This window comes from Sander lucioperca, chromosome 18, assembly GCF_008315115.2.
Source record: "Sander lucioperca isolate FBNREF2018 chromosome 18, SLUC_FBN_1.2, whole genome shotgun sequence".
In the NCBI taxonomy this organism is placed as follows: Eukaryota; Metazoa; Chordata; class Actinopteri; order Perciformes; family Percidae; genus Sander; species Sander lucioperca.
The window spans coordinates 25,085,851-25,105,478 of NC_050190.1; the positions used below are offsets into that span (position 1 = coordinate 25,085,851).

General features: G+C 40.5%; 2 protein-coding genes across 2 annotated transcripts; one reads left to right on the top strand and one right to left on the bottom strand.

Moving 5' to 3' along the window:
• Window positions 1-116: 116 nt before the first annotated feature.
• On the top strand, window positions 117-14,911 carry pygl (phosphorylase, glycogen, liver). Its single transcript, XM_031309856.2, has 20 exons — window positions 117-414; window positions 1,058-1,159; window positions 1,299-1,377; window positions 1,780-1,883; window positions 2,923-3,054; window positions 3,686-3,797; window positions 4,083-4,165; window positions 4,388-4,525; window positions 5,054-5,146; window positions 5,522-5,668; window positions 5,793-5,956; window positions 7,553-7,667; window positions 7,854-7,955; window positions 8,548-8,695; window positions 9,737-9,795; window positions 9,898-10,039; window positions 10,234-10,441; window positions 10,531-10,665; window positions 10,875-10,941; window positions 14,170-14,911. Exons 1-20 carry the CDS (start codon window positions 172-174, stop codon window positions 14,356-14,358), a joined length of 2,562 nt encoding a protein of 853 aa, XP_031165716.1. The 5' UTR covers window positions 117-171; the 3' UTR covers window positions 14,359-14,911.
• Window positions 14,468-19,445, bottom strand: LOC116057430 (lysophosphatidylserine lipase ABHD12). The gene is made up of 12 exons (XM_031309888.2): window positions 19,175-19,445; window positions 18,332-18,434; window positions 17,990-18,109; window positions 17,779-17,809; window positions 17,646-17,691; window positions 17,024-17,153; window positions 16,881-16,918; window positions 16,466-16,545; window positions 15,753-15,835; window positions 15,461-15,539; window positions 15,225-15,358; window positions 14,468-15,056 (listed from the first exon to the last, which is right to left on the bottom strand). Exons 1-12 carry the CDS (start codon window positions 19,275-19,277, stop codon window positions 15,029-15,031), a joined length of 975 nt encoding a protein of 324 aa, XP_031165748.1. The 5' UTR covers window positions 19,278-19,445; the 3' UTR covers window positions 14,468-15,028.
• Window positions 19,446-19,628: the final 183 nt, after the last annotated feature.

A 19,628-nucleotide genomic window follows, 5' to 3' on the forward strand; every position in this document is an offset into this window, starting at 1 on the left:
GCTCTGAGCTCTGCAGCTCAGCAGGGGCCGGCCAAGGAAACACCCTCCCCCTGCACTCACCAATGAAACGCAGCAAAAGGAGGAGACTGCTTCATGAAAAACTGCCACCATCTTACCTTTCAACTTCACTTCCAGCCAGGACAACTACAGGACAGAGCTGCCGGCCCAAGCATGGCGACCCCTCTCACCGACCAGGAAAAGCGCAAGCAGATCAGCATCAGGGGGATTGTGGGAGTGGAGAATGTTGCAGAGCTGAAGAAGAGCTTCAATCGTCACCTGCACTTCACTCTGGTGAAAGACAGAAACATTGCAACACCCAGGGATTATTACTTTGCCCTGGCTCACACTGTGAGAGATCACCTGGTGGGGAGATGGATCAGAACACAGCAGTTTTACTATGAAGCAGACCCAAAGGTAAAGATCAGAGGTTTCAGTGTCTCATACTAGAAATATACATCCCAGATATACTTCTGAGTATCATTCAACTGCAAAACACCACAAAGTATCTCAAAATACAGGTAACAGTCAGCTAAAATATCCTGAAGCCTACAATGCAAATAATATGTCATATACACTTAAAACTATAGGCTTTGATATATGTTTCAGACTGTCCAAAAACTGACCAACATGTAGATAACATTTGAACTTCCTTTTTAAAATGTGTTCAGAAAATATTGCTCAGACTGCATTTCAAATCCCTTCTGCATGACATGAAGAGCATATTCTTTGATGTGTTTTTGACATTTTTATGGGAAGTAGTCTTGGACAATGTTTTTCTGTTCCATAAAACTTTCCACATTTTCAAGACATAGAATATTTTTAGGTCACTGCATCATGTTTACACTGCTACAGTAGGAAAATGTTTGCTTACATTTCAGTTTGATTCATTTGCTGCTCAGCTCTGCACGGCATTTTCTTCACCTTCAAGCCACAAACAAAGTATATCACAATATTGTAGTAAATATTTGCTTTATACAGTCTCTGAAAAAATGAAATCTGTGCAAAGAAACATGATTTTTTTTTTTTTTTTTTCTTTTCTTTTCTTTCACATGTTCAGAGGGTGTATTATCTGTCTCTGGAGTTCTACATGGGCAGGACGCTCCAAAACACGATGATCAACCTGGGGCTGCAGAACGCCTGCGATGAAGCCATCTACCAGGTCAGACAAAGTTTTATAAGAAATAGAGGCTATAACACCACACATGCACATAATGACTGTGCTCATTTTAATAACCTTTTGCTTTTTAATTTAAAAAAAAGAAGTCAATAGTAGGCTTTTATGTTCCCCTCTGCTGTAGCTCGGCCTGGACATGGAGGAGCTGGAGGAGATGGAGGAGGATGCAGGTCTGGGGAACGGAGGCCTGGGCAGACTGGCAGGTAAAAACACACAGAGAGAATGAGAGGAATGGTATATATATTTCTATCCCCTCTACTCTAAAATAATTCAAAGTTACAGGAAACATTGAGAAAAAAAACAGGAAGAAATGCTTTTAAGTTACACTAAATGAGTCAAAGACCAGCCATATTTGCATGCAAACACTTTATCTAGTACAACAATACTCCATTGTAATTTTTAGGCTATTTTGGCAGTTGTCCATCAAATACCTCTTTGTGCCTACTGAATGTTTGAAGCAACTTTCAGCCACAGAAATGTTGCAACAGAATGTGTAAATGAGCATTGCACCATGAACTGTCACTGTGTGTCTACATTCAGCACTACAGAGTTTTTATTTTGAGTTTATGTCTAATGATGAAGGTTTGTTTTTTTTCTGCACACAGCATGTTTCTTGGATTCCATGGCCACCTTGGGTCTTGCAGCTTATGGTTATGGCATTCGATATGAATATGGAATCTTTAACCAGAAGATAAGAGACGGCTGGCAGGTAACTGCACATCAGCTGTTAATCAATTGTCTTTTACCTTCAAAATACAGTCTTATAAATTAAAATGGCTAGATATCTTCTGATACAAGCACACCCGTTTCTCTCTCCAGAGAGCATAGATCCTTTCTTATCTTTTACTTTGAAATTCAGGATTTTGTTGTCGGCCATGTTCATGCTATGAGGAGTCAAAGTGGAGTGGGGCCAAGGTAGAAATGAATTGGGTCAGAATACATCACAAGCTAATCATTAACAGTAATTTACAGACACTGCAGTGGTGCAAGCTCCTGGCAGAAGCTGGTGTTGGTTGGTTTTAGATGGGGGAAAAAAAAAAAAATTGTGTATCTTGTGATAAGGGATCCCCAAACTCAAGGCTTTTGCCCTTTTGAATTCTCCTGGTTATTTGCTGTCCAAACCCTCAGTGTAAACATGTACCTCTGAACGGATTTAAGCTCATTTTTTCACTGGGGTGGACGATCCCTGACAATATTGAATAGGAAGTGAAAGTTGGTGCTTATTTTTTAACCTTTATTTATTCAGGGAAGGTTCACTGAGAGGCAGCCTCTCTTTTGCAGGAAAGCCCTGATCACATTCACACAGTTGCACACATTCATACCTGGAAGCTGCCCAGTACAACTATAGTCTAATCTGCTGAGCAGCTGACCAGCTCCACTGGAGTTGTTGGTGGTTAAGGGCCTTGCTCAAGGGCACCTCAGTGGTGGTAATGAGGGAGGGACAAGCGCTGCTCTTTCACTTTCCCCACCCAGATTTTATCCTGTCCGTCTGGGGATTGAACCAACGACCTCCTGGTCAGAAGCTCGCGTCTCAAACCTTTAGGCCACCACTGCCCTTAACACAGCACTTAACACAAAATAAAATCAAATGGTGCAATAAGTTGGTTAATTTACATAAGGGAAGTCCTTTTTTTTTTACCTCATAAAGAGGTCAGAGGTCAGTTTTGAGTCTTGCTTCTTCTTTCTCTCTGGACTGCTGCTACTCCCAACAAGTAAAATCAAATTGAAGCTTGTCTGATCTATTGTAGGTGGAGGAGGCAGATGATTGGCTGAGGCATGGAAACCCGTGGGAGAAAGCCCGTCCAGAGTACATGTTGCCCGTTCACTTCTATGGACGAGTAGAGGAGACGAGAGATGGCTCCAAATGGGTGGACACTCAGGTACTGAAGATGTGTATAGATTACAGCAGACGGTGATAGTTTGTTGACTAGTAGTTTAGTATCATGGATGGATTACTGAACAGGCCTACCGGGTACATGCCCAGGGGCCCCTGGACCGGAGCATCTGTGTAAAGTCACTAACAATTATTGTAGGAAAGTCAATCAAATGACCACACACATTTACAAAGAGACGCAGAACGACCACAAAGAGCTGCAAAGCGTCTAAAAAGACACAAAATGACCACAAAGAGGAACAAAACGACTACAGAGATGCAAGACAACTAAAAAATGTGCAACACGACCACAAAGGGACACAAAACAACTAAAACTGACTCAAAACAACCACATGTCCGTGTCCAGGGGCCCATTGTCTCATATTCTGTACATGGCTTTGTTTGGAGTTACAAATAGTCACTATTTATTGATATTATTTCATGTGTCATCTGATTTTTAAGGTGGTTTATTTGTTTATTATTGCAAAGAATCACCAGGGTTTGTGAGTCACATATTTTTAATTTTTGTGTACGTACTCCATTCAAAAGTCTCTAAACCTGCCCCTTGGTAAAATTTCAGATTTTCTTTCCCGCTTTGTCTTCCTGCTGACTCACTGTTTTTACTTTTATTCATGCAGGTGGTTTTGGCGATGCCCTACGACACACCCATCCCCGGCTACATGAACAACACTGTAAACACCATGAGGCTGTGGTCCGCCCGCGCTCCCAACGACTTTAACCTGAGAGACTGTGAGTGCTGAAGGGCAATTCTGACCATTTCTAATGTCAACCCCACTTTTGCAGAACAGTCTGTGCATTTCCTTTTTAGGTTTCACCAGAAACGCTTTGCAAGAAAGAAGGAAACTGCTGCAACACTGGCACCTTGCGAAAAGATGTCTGTGTTGCAAAGTAGCTCAAATGTTGTGGTTTCTTCTCCTGCAGAGTTTAATCTTTGACTTTAAATTACACTATAATATGAAACATGCATATAATATAGTGCCAGTGTAACTAAAACACCACTGCACCTGTCTGTAGTTAACGTTGGAGATTACATCCAGGCTGTTCTGGACCGAAATCTGGCGGAGAACATCTCCCGTGTTCTCTACCCCAATGACAATGTAAGTTGAATGTTTTTGTCATTAACCACATTCTGATTTGTCTATGCAGCAATATGCAAAATAAGCATTACTGTGATACTAATGCCTGAACGTTTTGCATCACAAGATCATTTTCTCTAGTGGTCAACACACTGATATGTCTGATGTGTTCTGTCCGGGAAAATGTCTATTGTACTAAAACCAAGGCCATGGCTATCTCTGTGGTCTTTATATATGTTGTAGTTCTTTGAAGGAAAAGAACTTCGTCTGAAGCAGGAGTACTTTGTTGTGGCGGCCACCCTCCAAGACATCATCCGCCGCTTCAAGACCACTAAGAAGGGCTCTCATGGCCGAACCTCCTTCGAGAGTTTCCCGGAAAAAGTAAGCTTCAAAATCAGCCGTTTATTGATGAATGCAAAAGGCTCAAGAAGTGAGTGTCTAGAATGGAAATGGGGTATGTTACTTCACTTCTTTTCTTAACCACTGTTATTGGCTAGAGGCGATCAGGTGGTAGGTGGAAGATCTTGACATCTTGACGTTTTCTTCTTCTTATTTTTAAACTAGAAAAGAGTAAAATAGAGCGGAGATAAGCATTACCATAAAACATATTGTGATATCTGCACTGCTTTGTCAAATGCGTTATTGGCCTGGAAAGAAAATGTGTTACAATAAAAGCACACATTGTTTCACAGCACCAAGTGAGAAAATCTCTGCAAAGTGAGAAACCCTGCAGATATAATATTGTGATTTTTGTGCAAAGGTGTGGCAATTTGTGTCTTTAATTCAAAGGTAATTTCAGATATGAGACACCAGCAGCCCAGTGTTTTTCATTTCAGCGTTTCACAGTTGCGCTTCTTTAATCTCCTGTTATTCTGCAACAGTTATAGGACAGAATGTTGTGTTTTCCAGGTCGCCATCCAGTTGAATGACACTCATCCGGCCATGGCCATCCCAGAGCTGATGAGAATCTTTGTGGACATTGAGAAACTCGACTGGGACACGGTGAGTAAGAGTCAGACTTGGTAGATTTGAATTCAACCATTTTTGCTTACTGAGAGTGACTCAAGTGCAACAGGATTAAATGGGGAAATCGTAGCAAGTAACACAAAGGAGGTTAAAACCACAGAGCATGACAAATGAAACAGACACTCCTGTGTTGCATAATGTTCATGTGCAACAGGGAAAGTCAGGCAGGTTAAGAAACAAAAAACAGGCAGGCAGAGTTAGTTTTTTTTGTTGCAACATTTGAGATGCAAATTACAGATATGGAGGAAAAGAAAGCAGGAGAGTTTCTTAGATTAGATTGCAAGTGGTTGCAAAGCTCAAGTGTGATGTTTAATCAGAGAAAAATAAACTCTCCCTCCTCCTCCTATGCAGGCCTGGGAGCTCACTAGGCGCACTTTTGCCTACACCAACCACACAGTCCTCCCCGAGGCTCTGGAGCGCTGGCCTGTAGCGCTGCTGGAGAAGCTGCTGCCCAGACATCTGCAGATTATATACCGCATCAACCAGGTCCACCTCGATGTATGTACTGGGGCTCAGACGCTGGCAGAAACAGAGAGATTGTGTTTTATTGACTGAACACACACGCTGTGACACATGACTGTGATATCCTAAAGGTGTGTCTGTGTCTGTTCTGTCACTGCAGAGGATTGCATCTCTCTATCCAAAAGACATAGACAAACTGAGGAAAATGTCTCTGATCGAAGAAGATGGATGCAAGAGGGTGAACATGGCGCACCTGTGCATTGTGGGATCTCACGCGGTCAATGGAGTTGCTGAGATACACTCCAACATCATCAAGACTGACGTGTAAGCCATTTCACACACACAGCTTCAAAACACAAATCTAGGGCTGCGTATTGTTAAAAAAAAATGTAAAGATAACAATACAGATACCTTGAATTTGATACCGGTTCCTGAACGATACATTTTTCGATACAATTTCTTTAAAATCCATTTTAATAAAAAGGAGTTACAACATTACAAATTACGGTAAAAACAAAAAAACAGCTCCTTTACACCTATGTGAGGCTCACTGTAGTCAAGCCTCTCAAAATACAACACACACACACGTGAGCCCCGTCTCTGTGCATAACGTAGTAGTTTTTCCTGCATGACTCTAAGATGTGTAATGTTAGACAGCTAATCGCCACCATAAGATAATGGTAGAAGCATGCTGCATGCTTAATGGCTCACTGATGAGATTTACTCCTTAAGTATTGAAATTGGTATCGAATGACGAGGCATTTTTCGATACTCGATACTAAGGAGCGTACCTTAGTTTGGTACAAGTTGGGTACACAAATCTGTGCACAAAATAATGGAAACACTGTAGACTACTTAGACCAATTAGCTATATCTCTACTGGTCATAAAAAAGTGACAAACATTTGTATAAACCATGACAACAAATGAAAAAGAAACTGGCAAACTGCATCAACAGAAAAAAATGAAGGTAGCTTAGATAAGCAGACCACTAAAACAACAGTCTAGTTTCTAAATACCACCTCAGTATGGCTTCATAGATAACCACAGGATTGAATCACTTCCCCTGTTACACACTCACGCACAATAACTGTATGGTGGGGCTTGAAAGGCCGGGCTGCTGTTAAGAAAACTAAGACGTAAAGACAGATCAAACTGAAAACATCCTGAGCAGTGAGAAATGAATATGATCTGATGAGTCAACCATCTTTTTTTATTATGACAATGGACCATTCCTGTCATGACCCTGGGTTTTGTTTAGTTTCCTGTTTAATTTTGTAGTGTCTTTTCTCCTTTGCCATGTCCTGTTTGACTTCCTGTGTGTTTTTCCACCTTTGTGATTGTCTGCCCCGCCCTGATGTGTTTCACCTGTTCATCAGCCCTCATGTCACCTGTCCCCCGTTACCACCCTCGTTGAGTGCTCCCTTTGTCAAGTGTCAGATCGTCGTCTCTCCCAGTGTAGATCCTCCGTAGTGGTTTGCTTTTCTAGTTCTAGTTTTCTCAAATATGTTGGATTTTTGGATTGGATTTCCTGTTGCCTCATTTCTTGACTGCCTCAGGACACCTTCTGTTGAAGCGTTTTTTTCCAAAATAAATGTACAAAATCTTCCTGCTGCCTTTGCCTGCTGCCTGCACTTTGGGTCCAAATCCGCACAACCCTGACAATACCAGTGACTTTAAATGTTTTAGTGTGTTTACTATGAACACAGTTTACATCACGGTTCTCCAGTGTGTTACGAAGGTCAGCAAAAATCTAAACGGTGCATGATTTTTATGGTTAAGGAGACAAAACAAACATGCTGGGATGCTTCCTTTACTACCTGATACAAATACTGTATAGGCACTATTTACGTGTTTCCATTATTTTGTCCATGATAAATAACCAAAATGAAGTTTCCCATTTTTCTTCCGTATTCCACAGATTCCGTAATTTCAGTGAACTAGAACCGGAGAAGTTTCAGAACAAAACCAACGGCATCACACCCAGACGCTGGCTGCTGCTCTGCAACCCCGGCCTGGCTGAGCTCATAGCTGAGGTCTGTTTGAGCTGCCTGATAGATAAATAAATAACTAAATGATTGAGTGAAAACCCTTTGGTCCTCAATCCTATGTCCCCCTGCTGTCGTGTGATCGAATCTTGGCATAGCTTTCCCTCCTGAGTCTTTTCCAGCCCAAGTTTGTTTTTGCACACATTTTATTGTGACCTTAAATGTATCTTTCAGGTCATCGGGGAGGATTATGTGAAGGACCTCAGTCAGCTAAAGAAGCTGAATGACTTTGTCGACAATGCTGCCCTCATCCGTGATATCTCTAAAGTCAAACAGGTAACTATTGTAGGTACATTTACTCAAGTGCTGCACTGAAGTACAATTTTGAGGTACTTGTGCATTACTTGAGCTTCAATTTGAAGCCGCTACATACCTCTATTCCACTCTGTATCAATCATTGTAGAAGCTTTGTCTGACATGAAAGTAGTTTAATTATATTGATAAATTGCTAAAATAAGTCTTTCATAGCGTATCCTGTTTTTCTGTTACACTAATGAATGCTTGATGTTGTCAAACAGTACATGCATAATAATAATAATAATAATAATAATAATAATAATAATAAATCATAGAGCTTTTCTAGGTACTCAAAGTCGCATAGTGGAGGCTTTGTTCTAAATGTCCTGTTAAGCCATGAATCCATGCATTTCAACATGAATAGTTAGTGCATATTTCTGCGTGCAGTAGAAACCATCTTGTAGTTTATAATTTATGCACGTCATAGCAGGCAAAGACGGAGTTATCGGATGTATTTGTGCATTGCAGCTTTAAAGTCCGTATGTGTCAGAACAGGCCTGTGATTCAGCAGCTTCCCCTCACTGAATAATTCCTTTGTTGCTAAGTAACGTATTTTTGATTTTTCTCACAGGACAACAAGATGAAATTCGCCCAGTACCTAGAGAAAGAGTACAGGGTGAAAATTAACCCATCCTCCATGTTTGATGTCCACGTGAAAAGAATCCACGAGTACAAGCGGCAGCTCCTCAACTGCTTGCACATCGTCACCATGTACAACCGTATGTGAAATGTCTTAAGTGTTACTAAAATTGCCAGAAGGTTTCATAAGCCACCACAGGGCTCTGTGAGCGCTACATAACATGACACAATCTGACATGTCCTCATGTGGAAGATTCCTCACTTGATCGTTGCTCCGAGCAAGTTAAAACAAACGCAAAGAATGAGATGCAGTTGCCTTTTTAATCAAGTGTGGGAATTTTCCATGCAATCATCGGACTGGGATAGACAGAAAATCAGTGTCATCAGCAGTTATGTTTTGTGCATCATGCAATACTTTAATGCTGCCTTTCCCTGCATCTAAAAAAAAATATTCCTATAGTACATTTATTTAAAAAACAGAAATTCAGTCTCTTTAAAGTGCATACCCTCTAACCCAAACAACAGAAGACATAAATTAGTAAGTAAGGGGACAGATCTATCACAAAATAAGTCTACAGCCATGCTAGCAGCTCTGTGAGGCTGTAATATGGCTCAGTGGTGCAATTATTGCAATTCATCCTGAGGTGGAACATGAATGTCCGTACTACATTTTGTGACTATCAATCTGATAATTGTTGAGACATTTCACAAAAAAATCACAAATATCAACCTGCTGGTGGCATTAATTAAAAAGTCAGGGGATCACCAAAGTCATTAGGATACATCCACTGGGGACCATCAACATCTGAACAAATTTGGCAATCCATCCTATAGTTTTAAAGATATTTCAGTCTGGACCAAGTGGTGGACCAACTGACTGACCAAAGCCATACTGCTAGCATGGCCTAAAACAACACAACATAAAATTAGAAATAAAAAATAATGAAATCCAAGTGGACAAAATTCCAATTATAGGCAACATTTAATTAAGTTTTAGATTTAAACATGGCCAGAGTTGGAGAGTTAGATCCTAACCCATGTAGTGTTTTGCAGAGAAGTCATAAGATGTTAAAAAATATTTTGTAGTCAATGCAGAGATCTGAGAAATAATACTGCAATGAGACTATATTTCTATTTATTCACCTTTTTATTGAGTTTGTATCCATTTTTCTTTCCCCAAGGCATCAGAATGAACCCCACTGCACCTTTTGTACCACGAACAGTGATCATTGGGGGAAAGGTACCAGCTCAGCCACAGCACACATTAAGTTCCAATAAACAGGCCGAGACTGGTGTGATATTTTAGTTTTACAGGTAGTCTGTCTCCTTTCGCCCTCTGCAGGCTGCTCCTGGCTATCACATGGCGAAGATGATCATCAGGCTGATCACATCAGTGGCTGATGTGGTCAATAATGACCCTGTGGTGGGAAACAAGCTGAAAGTCATCTTTCTGGAGAACTACAGAGTCTCTCTAGCAGAGAAAGGTACCGTTCAGACAACTTTCTTAAACACTTGCACATGTTGCTGAATGTCCATAACTCAAAAACACACAAGTGCATGGGCATAATTCTCATTTGAAGGGTTTCATATAAAAAAATATTATGCATTTGGGGCGAACAACTTCCTCAAATGAAATGGATGGTTCACCAAAAAATGAAAATGACCTGCTCTTCCTCAGTAATACCTGCCACAGATCTGTCGGAGCAGATCTCCACTGCCGGCACTGAAGCTTCAGGAACAGGTAACATGAAGTTCATGCTGAACGGAGCTCTGACCATCGGCACCATGGACGGAGCCAACGTGGAGATGGCCGAGGAGGCTGGAGAGGAGAACATGTTCATCTTCGGCATGAGGGTGGAGGAAGTGGCTGAAATGGACAAAAAGGGGTAAAGGAGTCTATTTTATTGCTTATGTTTTATGTAGCTCTTTTTATATTGTTACTATATTAACATTTGTCTTCTTTTTTTCTTTTTAGATATGATGCCATGTCGTACTACAAGAGGATCCCAGAGCTGAAATATGTGATGGACCAGATCACGAGTGGATTCTTCAGCCCTACAAATCCAGACCTTTTCAAAGACCTCACCGACATGCTTTTCAAACATGACCGGTGAACACACAGACACATTGGTTACTGTCCATTCCAAAATGCTGTTGCCCAGCTGAGCTTACTTGAAGTTAATTAATTGATGCTGTCATGTCAACAATAATCTTTTAGTTTTTCTTCTAATGATGGATGTCAAACTTCTGAACTTTATTTTTTTTTTTTTGTTCAAGTTGTCAGATGTACAGAATGTAATACCTCTTGTCTCTCTTCAGTTTCAAAGTGTTTGCAGACTTTGAAGACTACATGAAATGCCAAGACAAAGCCAGCCATCTCTATCAGGTAACATTTCCCTTTTGACAGACCTCTGGCCTGTGTACAACAAAGTGAGATTAGAGGGTTAAACAGCTATCTTTGGGCTTTACTTTTTTTCAAGTATCACTTTTAACTGGGGTAGATCAGTTATTCCCAAAATTTTTCATGTCAAGGAATCCTAAACTGACACAAATTAGACCACAGACCCCCATTTGATAGGATTTTAGCTTGAATCTGTTATATTACAGATATTGTATGAAACCCATGTGCATAATAGTGACAGTTTTTCATTGCGTTACTTATGGATGGAATTACAGTGAAAAATAATTCAATTTTATTTATAGTATCAAATCATAAGTTATCTCAAGACACTTTACAGATAGAGTAGGTCTAGACCACACTCTATAAAGCCCCAACAATTCCAATAGTTCCCCCAAGAGCAAGCATTAGCAGAGGCTATTGCGACAGTGGCGAGGAAAAACTCCCTTTTAGGAAGAAACCTCGGCAGACCCAGACTCTTGGTGGGCGGTGTCTGACGGTTGGGGTTATGACAGTACGGGATGTAGCGTGGCACAGCAGAGCATGGGTGGACACGGTGGACGCAGCAGGACGTAGCAGGACGTAGCCGGGCATTGCAGGGAATCGTAGAGCGTAGCAGGGTATAGCAGGTACATAGCCACAGCTGCACCCAAGACCCAGGTCTTGGTGTCGCCCTAATCCGAGGCGATGTTCTGGGTGAAGAAGAAACATAAGGACTCCGGGGAGTAAACTCCCCAGAGCTAGGTGAGTAACAAGCACTTCTGAGACAGGATGTGCATAAAAGGAAACGAAAGAAAAGAGCGTGTCATAAGAAGGAACTTCCTCGGCAGTCTAGAATTATAACAGCATAACTAGGAGAGGCACTATATTATTGATTATACGATAGGTAAATCTGATGACTGTAAAGAGAAGCAGAGGTACTGTGTCTGCAGCTATACACCCTGCCCCCCTGGTCTAGGTGTTCACTGCAACTCCTCACTCCCTAACTATAAGCTTTATCAAAGAGGAGAGTTTTCAGTTTAGTCTTAAATGTAGCGACGGTGTCTGCCCCCCGAACCCAGATTGGGAGCTGGTTCCACAGGAGAGGAGCCTGATAGCTGAAGGCTCTGTCTCCCATTCTACTTTTAGAGACTCTAGGAACCATAAGTAACTCTGCATTCTGGGAGCGTAGGGCTCTAGTGGGACAATAAGGTACTAAGAGGTCCTCAAGATATGAAGGAGCTTGACCATTTAGAGCTTTATAGGTCAGAAGAACGATTTTAAATTCAATCCTGTATTTTACAGGAAGCCAATGGAGAGAAGCTAATACAGGAGAAATATGATCTCTTTTCTTAGTTCTTGTCAGAACACGTGCTGCAGCATTCTGGATCAGCTGGAGAGTCCTAAGGGACTTATTTGAGCATCCTGATAATAAGGAATTACAGTAGTCCAGCCTGGAAGTAACGAATGCATGGACTAGTTTTTCAGCATCGTTTTGAGACAGGATGTTCCTAATTTTAGCAATGTTATGAAGGTGAAAAAAGGCTGTTCTAGAGGTTTGTTTTAGATGGGCGTTAAAGGATAGATCCTGATCAAAAATAACTCCTAGATTTCTGACAGTAGTACTGGAGGCCAGGGCAATGCCATCCAGAGTAATTATATCTTCGGCTAATGAGGTTCGTAGGTGTTTCGGGCCCAGCACAATAACTTCGGTTTTGTTTGAGTTTAACATCAGGAAATTATAGGCCATCCATGATTTTATATCTTTAATGCATGCTTGAAGTTTAGCTAGCTAGCTGGTTTCGTCTGGCTTGATTGACAGATATAATTGGGTGTCATCCGCATAACAGTGAAAGTTAATTGAGTGTTTCCTAATAATATTGCCTAGAGGAAGCATATATAAGGAGAATAGAATTGGTCCAAGCACTGAGCCTTGAGGAACGCCATGGTTAATTTTAGCGTAATTGGAGGGTTTATTGTTAACATTAACAAATTGCGATCGATCAGAGAAGTAGGACTTAAACCAGCTTAGTGCGATTCCTTTAATGCCAACTAAATGTTCCAGTCTCTGTAAGAGGATGGTATGGTCAATAGTATCGAATGCAGCACTAAGATCTAATAAGACAAGTACGGAGACAAGTCCTTTGTCTGATGCAGTTAGAAGGTCGTTAGTGATTTTCACCAGTGCCGTCTCTGTGCTATGATGCTTTCTAAATCCTGACTGAAAGTCCTCAAATAAGCTATTGCTATGTAGAAAATCACATAACTGATTAGCGACTACTTTCTCAAGGATCTTGGAGAGAAAGGGAAGGTTAGATATAGGTCTATAGTTGGCTAAGACCTCAGGATCGAGGGTGGGTTTTTTCAGTAGAGGTTTTATCACAGCTACTTTAAATGACTGCGGTACATAACCTGTCAATAAAGACATATTTATCATATCTAGCAATGAAGTGTTAACCACGGGTAACGCTTCTTTAAGTAGCCTCGTAGGGATGGGGTCCAAGAGACAGGTAGATGGGTTTGCTGAAGAGACCTTTAGCATTAATTGTTGAGGGTTTATAGGATAAAAGCAATCTAAGTATATGTCAGGTCTAGTCGTTCTTTCTAGCAGTCTGTCAGTTAAAGGTGACCCATTAGAGGTTGGGGGCAAGAGGTGATGAATAGTATCTCTAATTGTTATAATTTTATCGTTAAAGAAACTCATGAAGTCATCACTACTCAGAGCTATAGGAATAGATGGCTCAATAGAGCTGTGGCTATCTGTCAGCCTGGCTACAGTGCTGAAAAGAAACCTTGGGTTGTTCTTATTTTCTTCTATTAGTGATGAATAGTAGTCTGATCTGGCCTTTCTTAGGGTCTTCCTATAGGTTTTCAGACTGTCTTGCCACTCTAAACGAGATTCTTCCAGTTTGGTGGAACGCCATTTACTTTCAAGTTTGGGCGAGATTTGCTTTAATTTACGAGTGTGGGAGTTATACCAAGGTGCTAGTTTCCTTTGCTTCATCGTCTTCTTTTTGCTGCGGAACCCCCGAAACTCCCTCAAGGACCCCTAAGGGTCCCCGGACCCCACTGAGGTAGATCACCATTGTAAAGAATTAGACAACTTTTAAAATGAACTAGACACAACTTTAAAATGGTCAAGCAGGAAGAAAAAAAATATTACAAAAAGACAACAAATCTACAGAAGCAGCAAAACAATACATATAAATGTGTTTGATTTTGATTTTTCTCTAAAAGAATCCAAAGGAGTGGACGAAGATGGTGATCAAGAACATCGCTGCCACAGGAAAGTTCTCCAGCGACAGAACCATCACCGAGTATGCCACCGAGGTGTGGGGCGTCAAGCCGACCGACCTGAAGATCCCGCCTCCGAACGAACCGAGAGAGGCCATCGAAGAAACGGCCAGAGCTCTGAAGAAAATGTAAGGCTGTTTCACAACTGAGGGCTGACTTGTGTTTACATCATCATTAACTGTTCCTTTCCTTCGTGCTTTTAACCTTCAAGTCACACATCACTGAACTGAACTTTTTTTTCCAAGAACTGTGGGTGTTTCAGAAATCACACCTGCAAACGTTTTCATTTCCTGAACACTTTATTGTCAACGCACCAGGGTCAAAGCACTTGCATTAAAAGAAATGTCTGTTACAGGCCATACAGTAAATCATGCATTAGCGGGGATAGCGATCCTGGAGCGGTACCTTTCAATCCTGGAGTTCAGGATCGATGGGTTTCTGCATCTCAGGAATTCAGTAGGATGTCAGTAACAGAGCAGCTAATTAAACTGAATGTTTAGTTACAGTCCTGCGACTTTATGCTGTATGTACTGAGTGACAAAGCCTGTCTATACTCCAGGCAGTTTAAAACAATGATTTATTTGCGTCTGTATCAGTATCACTTGGTTAAGGAAAGATGCAAGCCTACTTCATTTGTGATCTACAGTATTTTGTCCCAGTGTTTGAATAAAGTTATTGTGCAATATGTTTAATCAGTGTTTTTTTTGTTAGAACACACACACACGCATTTTGTGCCAAAAATAAATATGTATGTTGCAATCTATTGGGCTATATTTACTTCTCTGGAGGAGGGAGAGCCGATCTACTGTCTCAGGTTTTGTAAAAATTTCCTGCAACCAAAACAGATGAAATATTACATTTATTTATCTCCTGAGGGACACATGGAATGTTTAACAAGCAACAGTGTAATTCAAGTTTTTTACACTTATACGTTCTTGTGGTTTGTACCTTAGCATAACATGCATTGTAAAATTCATATCTGTTTTGACAATACTTACCCAATCACATTTGACAGATTGGGATCTAAGTAGATGCTGTTGTGGGAGAATCCAAGATTTGCACTGTAGGAGATCATTTCAACCGGAACATCTGCGTTATATTCTTTCTTAGTCTGGAGTGATATCTGGTACAGCTGGAGACAATAAAATGCAAAATAATTCAACAAGGAAGCAGCAATAGCTACAGGAAAATGATCCAAACAGTGAAAGGAAGCATACATAAAGACCTACTGTACCTTCAGACCCATGTTATAAGGTACAATATCGTCATCCTTTGAATGCAGGACAAGAAGTGGGCTGGTCAAGGTCTTTAAACTGTAGAGATGTCGGGGTAAAATATACATTCACAATCAGAGATGAACTAGCTGAATATAAAATGTATTTAGTGCCATTTTATCATTCTTTTGTACACTGTTACACTGTTTTGTCACTGTTGTATACTGCATTTATGTTTATGTTCTCTGCATTTATTAAAAGATGGCGACGGTTGGAAACCCAGCAAAATTAACCAAGAAGAACCGCACTTACTTTTTATCGTTGGCAAACACAATGTTGTTCTTTTCCAATATGCTCCAGAGCAAGCTCTCAAATCCTGGAAGGAACATGTACATCTGGAAGAACACAGAGTACAAAGTGTGTAGAAATATTTTGCAATTTCCTAGGTACTGCAATAACATACAAATACTTGCAGAATATAAATGGTTATTTGGTTTAACATCAGTCAACTGTGTGAATGTATCCTAGTATGGTTATAGAAAATAAACTGAACATTATTAATTTCAAATAAATTATATGAGTATGAATACAGAAAGTGTTAAGTGAGCTGTGCCACCTGTGTGCCTTTTGCAAAGTGATTTCAACATGGTAAACATGTCTTGATATTTGTATCTGAATAGAAATATTCTCATTTGAGGCATTATTACTTTATTTATTTAAACTAATGTTGGATGTCAGATGAACCACTTGAGTCATATGAACATGATTTTGTGGGTTCAAATCCAGTCCAGTGACTTTTTTGTACGTCATCTCTCAGCCTTTGTACATAGTCTCAACTGTGTATTAAGAAATGTCCTGTAATTTTTTTAATTATTGCTATTTATTTGATATAGCAGAAAAAAAGCTGTTCATGTCTTAGTAACTGCACATTTTTTGAAAAAAAAGATCAAATTTAGAATACTGTGTTTTCTGGGATTGGTAAACACCCTGAGGGGCTGCAGACAGGCAAAAATGTAACAAGTCACCTTAGTGACCGGATGGTTGGCTACAACTTCTCCAATTGCTGTGAATGGAGCTTCAAGGATTAAAGCATCAACAACAGACCCTGGTATTAAAGACAGTAACAAAAAGGATTAAAAACACATTATGAAATAAACATATAAATAAAATAAATAAAATATGAATGGAGCGAGTATTACGTTTAACTTTCATGGCTCGTTACGTTCACACACACACACACACACACACACACACACACACACGTTTAGAATTATACATATATATTATATATATAAACAGAAGAATGAGATATACGACGATCAAACTCCACAAGCCCACACAGTCCTCCTGAGAAGAGGTCTAATCAGCCAAAAAGAATTTAAATGTAAACCTGTATGGGTTTAATGCAGCAATGCAGGGCCTTTGCAGACTTTAACCTACCTTGCTCTTGTACTTTCACTGCAGTATTTGTTGCCACACTAAAAGAAAACAAAAAAAGAGTGAAGTAAGTGATACACATTCTTATCTTTTCAGTTGTCTCAGTTAGCGTCATGGACGGGGGACGTTACTGGAGAGAAACTGACCCAGTGCCAAGCGAGTGTCCCCACAGACAGACAGGACCTCCTCTGCTTTGTTTCTTTACCCAGTGGTACAGGTAGAGGGCGTCACTGGTCATTCCAGCTTCACTTGGTTCCCCAGTGGAGTCTCCAAAACCTAATTAGAAGACACAAGAACCTTCAAAATCACTATTGTATCCAGATAAAACTGTATATTGACTGGCAGAACAATGACATGATATATACTCACGCTGTGTATGAAAAACTACTGTATTCAATTTGTTTTGCCGAAAAGTAGAGTATGCTATCCTTAATCTAATTTTAGTTTGGTGTAATTTAGTCCCTTTTAGACCTCTTTTCAACAAACTGTTATAAAACTCCAATAACACAAATCCAAACACATTCATTTGGGATTTTGGAGGGATAATGCACTGCCATTACTAATCACAGATATAGAATATGTAAACCGATGGTATATAACCATGTTTTACAGCTGAGGTCTCTGAGACCCAAAACAAAAGTAATGTGTTGTTTTCTGTGGCGGACTTTTGAAATAATGTCAATCATGTTTATCCCAAAAAGAACATACTGTAAGGAGTTGTATTTAGCAGAAACACGGTCACTTAAAGAAAAACAGTAAGCATCTTACCTCTGTAGTCTAAAGATAAGACATGGTACCCTGCAGCACTTAAAATCTGCAACAGACAAACATCCACATTTTATCTAAAGCTGAGAGTAAAAAAATGATCAAAACTGAAAATGCTTTAAAACAGAAACCGTACCTTCACCAGTTCCACTCTGTGATTCATGGCCCTGCAGAAATGACATGAAAGCAATGAATACAAACAAGCAAGTGGCTTTCAGACTCATTTTCTCCCCCACTGCATTGTGTTCATTGTGCCTGTAGATAAACCCAGGAGCCTGAGCAGTGATGCCCACTAGACTCCAATTAGGATCAATTCAAGAGTCCCTATCCTACCACTCTCATCCCACCTGGTTGCTCCGTTGCCATGGAGATAGATAAAAACAGGACGGCCGTCTCCCAGAGTTTCCTTGTACCACTCAGGGCTTTTCCCCGGGGCGTCCTCCCATTGGCTGGCAGGGAGTGTATGCCTATGGGACATAAAGATGGAGAGCGAGAGGGGAGAAAGACAAACAAATACGTTTGTGTTTCCAGACATACAGTCAGGGTTTTTTGAGTGGTCTCGTGCAAATAAACAAAGATTGTGGTCCCATTCACTCAGGAGCCACCTGTCCCGAATATGCACATGCTCGTGGTATTTTCAAGTACTGATGCCCTTCAATGGACAAAAGAGGAACCAGCAAATGACCTACCAGACACCCACTGAGACACCGTCCTCTGTGTTGAGGTAGAAGTTGCATGTGTGGTTCAGCACATCTTCAGGTCTGCTGAGATCCAGAAAATATGGAAACCTCACTGCAGCAGGCAAGAGCACACAAGGTTAGTATGATTTTGTTATTGAAGTAGCATTTTATCATATCCCATCATATCGTATCACATTACGCTGTATTATCGTAATGTATCGTATTATATCATATTGCATTGTACAGCATTGTATCACATCAGATTGTATAGTATTGAATAATTTATATCTTAGCCTATAGTATATTGCATCGTATCCTATGATTGTATTGTGTTGAATGTCATGAAAAATATTTTATGTTTTGGAAATGTGAGGACAAATCTCAGGACATTTTGCTATAGGCCTACTTGAAATATAGCCTACATATATTTGCAGCTCACTAGATAGCCGTTCGCGACGGTTTGCGGTTATTTCCCTATTTCCATGGTAACAGCGACATCCACCATTCAGAAGGATCGCATGTTACTTACGCTTAGGATTGTGGGTAGTGTGGCTTCTACAGCAGCATCGTTTTCACATCTCATAGCTCGCATGATAGCTCGTGGTAAGTCTACCTTGAATGGTTAAGACATGGCTAATAATCGGATTCAGAAAATGAATGGGATTTTCACTTCCGGATCAAAACTGTTGAGCTCTATTAGAATAAGAATATCATTTTCACAAAATAACCACAACACTGAACACATGTGTTGACCCGTTTGGTTACATACGCATCATGTTGCTCGAGCAAACAGCTGTTTTCTTATGACATTTAAACATGTAACGTTAGTGACTGGAAACACACATTACTTACAAAAGTGAGCAAAGATGATATGGCCCAGTATCCAGGGGAACAGGTAGAGAATGACAGGCACTGAGGCGTACACAGTGATCAGAAATAACACAGCTCTCTTCATCCCTGCCTCAGGTGAAACTTCCTTCCTGCAGCAACTAAATCGGTGTGTTCCCTTTTTCTCGTTTCAATGGTGACCTGAGGGAGAAATCCAGCAGAGCTCTCCTCCTGCCAACATGCGTGTTGTGAAATGCAGAATAAAAAAAGGTCAAGGTTCAGTTGAAACTACGCGTATCTTCTGACACAGTGGTTCAAACACTCCTACAACAAAACGGAGCACACCCAGCTGACATGACACCACTGCAAGGTATTGTGGGTATTGGAGTTCTTTAACATTGTAGTAGTAGTGGCATCACCTTTATGTTTACAGTCTATGGACAGTGAACACCACATATAAATATAATCAGGGTTCAAA

Bases quoted from the DNA above. Each gene is read 5' to 3' on its own strand.
- pygl (XM_031309856.2), top strand. From the start codon at position 172: ATGGCGACCCCTCTCACCGACCAGGAAAAGCGCAAGCAGATCAGCATC. The intron at 1,378-1,779 runs GTAAAAACACAC...TTCTGCACACAG, and splicing joins AGGCCTGGGCAGACTGGCAG to CATGTTTCTTGGATTCCATG. The intron at 7,668-7,853 runs GTCTGTTTGAGC...TGTATCTTTCAG, and splicing joins TGGCTGAGCTCATAGCTGAG to GTCATCGGGGAGGATTATGT.
- LOC116057430 (XM_031309888.2), bottom strand. From the start codon at position 19,277: ATGAAGAGAGCTGTGTTATTTCTGATCACTGTGTACGCCTCAGTGCCT. The intron at 18,435-19,174 runs GTAAGTAATGTG...TGCCTGCTGCAG, and splicing joins TATCATCTTTGCTCACTTTT to TGAGGTTTCCATATTTTCTG. The intron at 17,810-17,989 runs GTGGGATGAGAG...TCATTTCTGCAG, and splicing joins CATGGCAACGGAGCAACCAG to GGCCATGAATCACAGAGTGG.